We start from the raw sequence: 10973 nt of genomic DNA, 5'->3' as shown, positions 1-10973 counted from the left end.
TCAAAAAAAAAAAAAAAAAAAGTAGATAGACATAATCACACCTATATCGTTTACATGCATATATTTTACATACAATCTATTGCGGTTAATGCAGCAAATCTCATTAATAATATTGCGATTAGGAGAATTGAGATAGAAATCCAGTAATTTTTAGATATTTCAATCGGATGTATTAAGAATAGGGGTTTTAAGAGAATTTAAGAGGGTGCGAACAGTCGAACTCCTCAAATTAACTATGTTTCAAAAAAGAACACTAATAATTTTTGACAACTAAGCGCCTTTTAAGAACTGTAGTGTTCATTAAAGGCTCCCAGATTTTAACCGGTAAGCCAAGCCTAAAAGATGTACTTGTATTTGATTGGACAGTAAATTCTCGAATAAGCAAAATTCCATCTCGAATACAAAGATGCCCTAAACATGCTAGAGATATCCTAATTTAATATGAAACGGAGTTTTTTGGCCCCGCTTTCTCAGCTGGGGCTCTTCGTCTGCCGGTACAAATGAGAAAAAAGTCACAATTACAGTTGGTCTCTTTCAGGACATAACCCAAAATAGAAAGATTTGGTGGAAGCAAATCAAAATGATGTCAGACCAGCAGTTATGAAGATATATCATATTCAACTATAGCATAGGGCATTAACCCCCACAAAAATTCTACTTCGGCCTTCGCCAATTATATAATTGAAAATAATGCATAGCCACTAGCCTCATTGTCGCAGTTACATAGAAATGAAATGTATATTAGAATAACATTATAATAACTCTTTTCTTTTTGGGATTAAGGTCTAGCTCCACTTATTAGTTGACAGCCGTATCAAGACCCGAGACCATGTGTTTAATAAATAAAATTTAAAAAAAAAATCCTTTCTTCCTACACAAGGATTTTGCTATGTTAATTCGTAAGGAGGAATTGTTATGAGTTTATTTATTTATTTTTGGGTACAACAAAGAACTTGTAATCTTTAAAACATCAGCTATGTTATTGCCTAAGATGTGTGGTGGGGCCATGCCAGTAGGATGGGGAACGGGGCCTCGGAACTAGATCAATTATTCAACCATGATGCAACAGCAACACTATTAAGATCTTAAAATAAGGCAAAAATCAAGGATATTAAAGATGCGTGAACTATCTTCTACTCTCCTCTTAATAAAACAAAATGTACAGCACAGGAAAATTGTAATGTCACTGATTATGATGATTCAGTTTAGTGATACATTAAATGGCATACAAACAGCTTTTTTCAAGGAGAAGGAGTATTTGTTAATCTTCCAATTAAAGAAACAGTGCTTGCAATCAAATATGCACTAGAGGTCAATAGACTGTTAACCAAGGCAGATAGAGCTGCTTACTTTGCGCAAAAACTCTGAATTGGCGAGAGAAGCTGAAGGGTAGGCACACAGAGAGAAGTTGAGAATGGTCAAAAATGTGTTGGGTATGGTTGCACGAACTCAAGATTTGCCATCCACGGGTTTAGTGATGGATAACTTTCTCAATTTCCGGTCATAGTTAAGTATGGCACTTACACTCTCAACCACCAAAACAATCTGCAAAAGAAGGCCAAAGCACGCATTATGGAAGAGAAATAAAACTGGAGCAAGTTCTTGGATATATCAGCTGACAAGTGCACTTGAAATATACATATCATGCAGACTTCAGAAGATTTCATGCCCTAAGAAACATGAACATAAATCTATATCTTGGTTGATCCATAAATATACCAATTCAGACCATTTTTTGTGAACTTTTCCCATACAGCTAGAAAAAATAAAATAATAGCCAATTTGCCATAAATGCATAAAACCTAGCATGGCAAATGGAAAAAGTTCCCAGACAAAAATGCGGCTGAAATTTTAAAAGGCCTATGGAACTAAATCACTATTTCATTTTCAGAATTCCCAAAGTCACATATCCTACTTCACCCACCGAGGTTTCATTTTTCATTAAGAGATTTAGCCCATATTGGAATATGAGCCAGCCAAAATTAACAAAATAATTTACATAATTCCATGTAGGAAGTGTGAGAGTGCAGACTCATCATTGTGTTAAGTGATTGAGCAATTTTTTGTCATCAATCTGTTCTGTCTGGAATAATTGTAACATTAACTCTATGTAAACTATTTTTTCCTAATCTACTTATTTCAACAGAACTATTTAAAGTTATCAAGAGTAAACTACCACTAGGCAGATATAAACAAACCTGAAAGCAAGCAAAAGCCATAGCGGTTGCATAATAGAAGTTCGCATTGCCAGTGCCCTGTAAATTTCATCAAGTCAGTATCCAAATGACTGCTTCAACTAATTCGGTCATTTGAGTCAATTAATAAGATTCAACCAAAGGCATACCCTCCATATCCACAGGTTGTGCATCACAGGGCTGAGGAGAGAAACACCGACACATCCCCAGAAGAGGAAGAAAGAGAACTGCAAATCTGCATAAGCATGGAAGACAATGTTTAATATGCCAGACCAAGCCAGAATGTAAATCTACAAGTGACAAAGGAGACCAGATCACTTGCCTGCTAATTCAAAAACAAACCAGCCTAACAAGCCCAAATACAAAGCTGAGTCTCCAACCTAATCACAATTATATCAGAGAGGGATTAACTTAGAAAAATAACACCAAAGAAAGACAGAAACAAAAGCAATTAAAACAAAAGTATATGCAATAGAACCAATTTTGGTCAAAATTAGCAAATCTAAAATTGATCTCAAGGTCGATTCTGAAGTTACGAGTATATAATGTTTGACTTCATCAGAGCAGCTACTACATTATTATGCAATCACAGATAACAATGTCCACCAAAACTGTCCCAGACCAGTTAAAAGTCTGTTCTTCTACTTTATTTGGTGCAAAAATATTTTATTAACAGCACTTTGCAGATTTGGTATGTAAACCAGACATGCTAATAATGAACATCTGATATCTCAAAAGTAAAAACACAATGTGACCTAAAAGAGGCAAAAATCATGAAAATGGGAAGTCTTTTGCTAATCGTTATCCTGGAAACCACTACGGAGTCTAATTGTATTCCAGAAAATATCACCAATGGACGATACTATTGCTTTTCATTTTTTTTTATATAAATCAATATATAGAGAAAGAATTCTGCAACCTATGAATTCTGCTAGTGTTGTCTACAGCTAAATTTTTATACCAGACCAATGCCTTCAAATTGAAATCTTTATTTCTCAAGTACAATCTTAGATGAAACAAATTTTTGGCATGTTTTGTAGTTAATTTCCACAATTAATTTAAGAACTGGCAAAATGATGATACTTGTGCAGATAAGCGTGAACTTACTGAAGGGTAAGATTTCAGCATTGATGAGATAGCAATGTATGCGAAAGCCAGGAAGCAGGGCCGGTGGTTCAGCCTGATGGCTAAGGGCAAAATCATGACTAGAATATTCATATGGAAAACTATCAGAAAGAAATTTCTGAAAAATTCGAAAACTTCTGCAAAGAAGTACCTGCAATAAGGAATCAGGCAGATGAGCTATAATGAAACACCTCAGAGGTAGGAATAAAGTACATCTTTCTAGACACAACAAAATTAAGTTCTAGCTCACCATAAAACACCAATATTTGGAGACAAATCTTCCACCGTGAGAATGAACCCATATGTACTGCAGAAAAAATGCCAGATAATAGGAACAGTTGGAACTTTTATATAGCTATGACAAAAAGAAAAAAGAAGAAACTACAGAGCCAATTTATCTGACTGACAAAAGGATCATGAACTTGATACTAACCGAAAAGAAAATTAACAAATATCAAATCATCATAATACTGGGAACAAATATACTAAACCATGCTATAAAAATTAAACAGTGCAACCAAGGGGAACCAAATGATTGAATTCGTTCTAACTGTTCAAAATGGAGCTCCTCGATAACTAGAACCGACTCTCAAATCTTGGGAAATCAGTATTCATGAAGTTTAGATGAATGTCTCCAAAACTATTGAAAAAGAGGAAATTAGCCCCTTCAAATTAACACACTAAGGAGTTCTGAAGAGAATCAGAGAAATGCAGCGAAGAGCATAGGAACAAATTTCTCAGCATCTGGGTTTCGTAGAATTCAGCTCTTTAACTACAAAACTGAATGCTATAACCCTCAAAAACTTCACAATTCCTCTTTAGCCATTAATTCAGCAACAAAAATAAATGAACAATCACCCATTCAATACTTGTCCTGTTTCTGTTCTTATGAACACCCCTCCTGTTTGTGTTCCTATAGACACCCCTCCAAACTATCTAATCCACCAATTACACATAACCTGCTCTATCTCAAAACAGAGAAAGAAACATTGACCAAAATTTTATGCACACAACTCTTTCTTCAAGAGTGTACATATGTGACTAATCTCACCTCAAGCAGTAACCCAAATTTTTCAAGTTGATTGTATGAACTTAATGAAAAATACTCTTCCATTCACTTCTTATACTGTTATGCACCAGCAAATGCTTTTGATAATTGAAAGAATAATACTGGCCACTGTAATCATGATCAACTTCCTTATTCATACAAGGTAATACATGCTGTATGCAGTATGCATAGCAAACAAGAAACAACTCTTCCCAAGATATCTTATTCCGCATAGAGAAGGTTACTGAAATAGTAGAGATGTCATTAATTATTGGTAATATATTTATACATAATGAAGCAGATGACTATGGCAGAGTGATGTAATATTCAATAAGTACCTTTTAAACATCTCCAACATACCACCATTCTGTTTAACGGATATGCCACATAGTACCAGCACATAGACTGACCAAATAGAAGCCCAGAACAAGAAATGAATAACTGGTTTCCATGAAAAGGTTATTGGTAGCTTTGATTGGTTAAAGAGTTCCTCTTCTTGACAAGAGCTATCACTTGAGGGATTCTTTCCACCCTTGCTGCACCTTCTTTGCAGGAACAATTTCCTAGGAGGAGCATCTGGACCATTTCCTAGTAAAAGAATCAACTGGGACAAAATTAACAATAATTACTACACTAATAGATTGGGGCACATAAGCAAAAAGGAGATTCACAACAGCTCTTCTCATATTTCTTGTAAGATGACATGTTCATCAAAAGATAAAAACCCATACCGGAATTATTAGAACCCCAGGATAAAGAGATAAATGTGTTCCCATGACCCATCCAAAAGCAGCCAAAGGGGGCAATCCTGTGGTCCATCCAAATAAGTTATTCAATCACAGACAAAATAAAAAGAATACAAGGTACTGCACCCAATTACACCGTAATACATCTTCAAGTCAATTTCAACTTATGTCAATCAGCGACATTTTGTTATGGGTGATATTCATGAAATGGCAATCCAAAAGTATTTTATCATGCTCAATACAGAAGAGACAAATCACTTCTTCATTCATCATCCTCAGCATACAATAACAGCCCCAAAAACTCATATCAATATTCCATTACAAATATTTAAGAAAAACAAATCTAAAGTAACAAGAAGAGTTTATGACATAGGCACTCTTTGCAAAAATCTTTAAAATGGAAAAACTAAATGTGGCAGAATAAAGATGAAGAATTGAAAAGGTGTTAGAAAATTAGAAAAAATATATGTGCTGTAATTATATATTAGCTGTAACATAGCTATTTAGGTGCAAATCTATGTATTTTAGGAAAATCTACCTAGAAATTATTCTTTCCTTAAATCAGTGATTTAGTTTCCTGATTTAATGGTTTTATGCGTGCTGTAAATCTCTATAAAAGAACAATCTCAATGACAGAATGATTATTTTGTGCAAACCTATTTTTCAAGTTGCTATCAGAGCAGGAAGAATATCTTGCCGGAATTTCTTTAAAATGGCATTGCTGAGCATAAGAACAAGCACTTGTTAGAAGTAGCTAGAGCCATGATATTTTATATGAATGTTCCAAAGTATCTATAGGGTGATGCTATACTGACAGCTTCGTATCTCATTACCAGGATGCCTACCAAAGTTTTACAATATATCACCCCGTTGGATTGCTTAAAAAGGTATTCCCAGAATCTAGAATCAATTCTGACTTACCTTTGAAAATATTTGACTGCACAGCATATGTGCACACTCCAAAGAGGCTAAGGTCTAAATTAGATCCAAGAGCTGAAAAATGTGTTTTTATAGGGTATGCACCCAATTAAAAAGGTTACAAATGCTTTAATCCCCTTACAAAACCTTTTTTTGTCACTATGGATGTTTCTTTCATGGAAAATACATCATACTTTACCAAAAATTGCCTTCAGGGGGAGAAGATAGTTGAACCAAATCTTTGGGAAATTGCTGAACCCTTACCTAGCACACTACTTGATACCTTTTTTGAAAAAGAAATCTTGGAAACTAGGCCTAAAGAAACCGAATCTGACATTGGTCTGACAGAAAAAGAAATACTACGAATGGAAAAAAATAGAAACAATCTTGAGCCTGTGGTTTAGTCTAGGAAAGGTGTCCTTAGAGGTGGTAGAGACCAGGCCATTATCCTAGCACGTGGTCAACCGGAAGCCCTAAGCAATGGTCATCCAAATGCCTCAGGTAATCCTTCTTCTGTTCCTTCCTCTTCCTTTCCTATTACTGACTTAAACTTACCATTACGATCAGATTCTAGGGAAGAGAACTCTGCACCTGAATCTATTTTGGAACCAGCCCCAGTTATCCTTGAACAGAATCTTGATCTTGACCTCCCCATTGCCCTTAGAAAGGGAACCCGAACTTGCACCAAACATCCTATTGCCAAATATATTTCCTATCAAAACTTTAATGACAATTATAGAGCTTTCACTACAAACATTTCAAAACTTGTTGTGCCTAGAAATATTCAGGAAGCATTTGGTGATCCGAATTGGAGGTTGGCTGTGTTTGAAGAGATGAATGCCTTGAAGAAGAATGATACTTGGGAGATGGTAGAATTACCGAAGGAAAAAAAGGTTGTGGGGTGCAAATGGGTGTTTACTATCAAGAGTAAGGCAGATGGGAGTGTCGAGAGATACAAAGCCCGTCTTGTTGCAAAAGGTTTTACTCAAACCTATGGGATAGACTACCAAGAGACCTTTGCTCCGGTAGCTAAAATCAACTCAATTAGGGTCCTGTTGTTTCTTACTGTTAACTTTAATTGGCGCTTACACCAATTGGACGTTAAAAATGCTTTCCTTAATGGAGACCTTGAGGAGGAGGTATATATGAGTTCCCCACCAGGCTTTGAAGAAGGTGTGGAAATGAGAGAGTGTGTAGATTGAAAAAGTCCTTGTATCGACTTAAACAGTCACCAAAGAGCTTGGTTTGAGCGCTTTGGTAAGGTGATAAAGCGCTATGGATATATTCAAAGTCAAGCTGATCATACAATGCTTTACAAGCATTCAAATGATGGTAAAATAACTATCTTGATAGTATACGTGGATGATATCGTGTTAACTGGGGATGATTGTGATGAGATAGCAAAGTTAAAAAAGAAACTGGCTGAGGAGTTTGAGATTAAAGATCTCGGGGCATTAAAATACTTTCTTGGGATGGAGTTTGCTAGATCTAGAGAAGGCATTTTTGTAAATCAGAAGAAGTATGTTATTGACTTGTTAAACGAGACAGGTATGCTAGGGTGTAAACCTGCTGAAACCCCTATAGAACCTAATGTGAAGCTGCAACCTGCAGAAGCTGAGAATGTGAAGAATAGGGAGCATTATCAGAGACTTGTTGGGAGATTGATTTATCTATCCCATACACGCACAGATATATCCTTCTCTGTTAGTATGGTTAGCCAGTTTATGCATGCCCCAGGACCGGCACACTTTGAAGCTGTCTACAGAATTTTAAGGTATCTAAAAGGGACACCGGGCAAAGGAATTCTGTTTAAGCCACAAGGACACTTGCAGATTGAAGCCTACACAGACGTAGATTGGGCTGGAAGCATAGTAGACCGAAGATCCACTTATGGATACTGTTCATTTGTAGGTGATAACTTGGTTACATGGAGAAGCAAGAAACAGAATGTGGTCGCTAGGAGCAGTGCTGAGGCTGAATTTAGAGCTGTAGCCCATGGTATTTGTGAGATCATGTGGATTAAGAGGTTGTTGGAAGAGTTAAAAGCGACAAAATCATCTCCTATGAAGTTGTACTGTGACAACAAGGCAACAATCTCAATAGCACACAATCCAGTACTTTATGACCGCACAAAACATGTGGAGGTTGACAAGCATTTCATCAAGGAGAAGATAGATAATGGATTGGTTCATATAGAGTACATTCCTACTGGAGAACAAGTGGCTGATGTCTTTACCAAAGGACTACACACAAAACAGTTCGATTTTCTAGTTTGCAAGCTGGCTATGGAGGATATCTTCAAACCAGCTTGAGGGGGAGTGTTAGAAAATTAGAAAAAATATATGTGCTATAATTATATATTAGCTGCAAATTAGTCATTAGCTGTAACATAGCTATTTAGGTGCAAATCTATGTATTTTAGGAAAATCTACCAAGAAATTATTCTTTCCTTAAATCAGTGATTTAGTTTCCTGATTTAATGGTTTTATGTGTGCTGTAAATCTCTATAAAAGAACAATCTCAATGACAGAATGATTATTCTGTGCAAACCTATTTTTCAAGTAAAGGAATAAATGGAAGTTCTTTAAATAATTAAAATTTATAAGATTCAACAAAAGCCTGGAAGTAAAAATGATATGCACAAACATTAAGTACCCAAGTACCAGACAAAGCTTTGAGATTCTTACTTGTACATGCTCCATAGAGGGATAGTATAACAACCAGATTTTCAATTGGTGATGTTGACAAGCCCACACAGGCTACTATCGTGAATGGGTTCCAGAGGTACACAAGAGCAGCAATATCTCCAGAAGAAAGCATCTCTTCAAGGAAACAAGAAACATGTGAGGAAAGGGGAGCTAGCAGTGGTGGTAGGCGGTTTAAATCAAATTTGAAATTAAGAACTAATAAATACATCTTGAAATAAACAACAGCAACTGATCGGTCATAAGTCAAGCAATCAGCCCTCCACCTCCACCTTCTATATCCAGATAATAACATGATGTGATCAGCCATACTTATATTATAGTTGATTATCACAGGACTTAAAGCCATCTTTTATTTTTGTGATTCTTCAAAGCATTCCTTTTTTTTTTTTAATTCAAAGGTCCTTATCTAAATCAATTTCTTTTTTTTTTAATAAAGTAAAACTCTCATGAGATCCAACGGACACCAAAACTTTAAAAGAAACTAGCATCATGTATATCAAAATACCTGAATTTTTTGACAGCTCAACAAGGTCTAGCGATTTCAAGCTCAGACAAGACGACATCTGAAGAGTCTGACCAGTAGCGCGAATAAGCATTGCACTGACAACATCTGCAAGCAAAAAAAGCAAGCTGTATCCAAATGTGTTGGTTTAACTACATGACTAGTAAGGAAAAAAATAAAAAGAAATGAACAGAACAAAGAAAACCATTCAAAATGGGAATAAACTGCAAAGATCAAACACCCTCAGTGTCCTCAAGGTAATTAAAACCAACTTCAGAAGATATTAAACTTCAGTAAACTAACTTCATTTTTTATTTCTCAAAAAATGTACACACAACAATAGAAGAGCCCAAATCCGGCCATTCAAGGCAAAGAAGCTACTCAGCCGCTTGAACTAAGAGCATTTCACAGATATTTCAGTAGTTTTACATTTATCTTCCATTCTATGCCTAGTCATAAATTTGGTAGATGCATGAAAAATGCAATCAACCTGTTTTACTTAACCTCTAAGAAGAAAATTATTAATATAAATTAACACATAAATTGTCATGTAAACCTTCCAGCTGTACCCAAAATGCTACCAAAAACCTTTAAATGCATTACAAATCCACTTTGTTGACTGAAAATTGTCACTGCAAGTGACAATATGGAGTAAAATTTAATTTTCCTGCACGGCAGTAGAAACAAGTTCTACTTCATGCCATCAAGCACAAATGTAAGAGTACAATCTGAAACACAAAGTCTTAGATTAACTTTCATACCTGCATAGAAGATGATTTGGTTGCCCTTCAATTCTGGATCGTGCCAAAACAAACAAATAAATAAATAAATGAAACTGATCCATGTAGCATTAAGTAAGCTTAATACACTATACAATAGAGAATCCAAAAATAAATGATCGAATCATCATTGTTTAGAACGTAACTAACATCATTATTATCATTGTAGCATTAAGTAAGCTTAATTATTACCTCTTAACAGTGAGTGGCCCAATCAGTGAAAGTAACAACGGAGAACCGTGATACATCGAACCTGCGAAACAAAAACAAATTAACAGCAGTCCTTAAATCAGACAAAAAAATATATATTTGAAAAAAAAAAAGGAATTAGCATACCTGCATATGGAGACATCGATGATTGCTTCAGCCAATAACCTTCAGCCACTACACAATTTACAAGAATAAAAATTCATAAATCTGAATCGAATTCCGAATTTGAGCACGTGAAAAATATTATAGAGAGAGGTAGAGAGAAAAGACTGTACGACGACGGATGCTGGTGACTGGAGTGGCGACTTCGGGGCGAGAAGAAAAGTTGAGATTTTTGGGGAAATAAATTAAGATTAGCCTGAAGATCACTGACGCTGTCACCCAAACCCAAAATGATGACGTTTGCTTGATTTTGGATTTCTTCTCTTCTTTCTTCGTCTCCATTTTTGGGCAAATGTTTGGTCTGGGCTCGAGGAGACTGAGGACGACACTGGGACGACACTGGGAAGAAGCCATTTGAACACGGCAACCATAACGACGTCGTTTGAATCGTGCGGTAGAAACGACACTCTCAGCGTCGTTTAGCTTTTTGCTCGAGGCCACGTTTGTTTGTTACTTTGCTATTGATTTCTTCTCTTCGAAAGTATACCGCCATGTCATCTATATGATGAATATAGAAACGACAACTCATACAATTACTATGTGTCATTCATGCTCCATAAAATGTAAGGTGTGTCATCTG

General features: G+C 35.9%; 1 protein-coding gene across 1 annotated transcript; it reads right to left on the bottom strand.

The window, feature by feature from the left end:
- Window positions 1-1109: 1109 nt before the first annotated feature.
- LOC102614446 (uncharacterized) lies at window positions 1110-10730 on the bottom strand. Its single transcript, XM_006477342.4, has 14 exons — window positions 10507-10730; window positions 10358-10405; window positions 10214-10274; window positions 10004-10036; window positions 9246-9370; window positions 8720-8854; window positions 5100-5176; window positions 4707-4972; window positions 3571-3627; window positions 3303-3471; window positions 2518-2575; window positions 2345-2430; window positions 2199-2255; window positions 1110-1545 (listed from the first exon to the last, which is right to left on the bottom strand). Exons 1-14 carry the CDS (start codon window positions 10673-10675, stop codon window positions 1450-1452), a joined length of 1437 nt encoding a protein of 478 aa, XP_006477405.3. The 5' UTR covers window positions 10676-10730; the 3' UTR covers window positions 1110-1449.
- Window positions 10731-10973: the final 243 nt, after the last annotated feature.

This window comes from Citrus sinensis, chromosome 3 (genome assembly GCF_022201045.2).
Source record: "Citrus sinensis cultivar Valencia sweet orange chromosome 3, DVS_A1.0, whole genome shotgun sequence".
In the NCBI taxonomy this organism is placed as follows: domain Eukaryota; kingdom Viridiplantae; phylum Streptophyta; class Magnoliopsida; order Sapindales; family Rutaceae; genus Citrus; species Citrus sinensis.
Note: the sequence above shows the minus strand (reverse complement) of the source record. Positions and strands in the feature narration are given on the sequence as shown.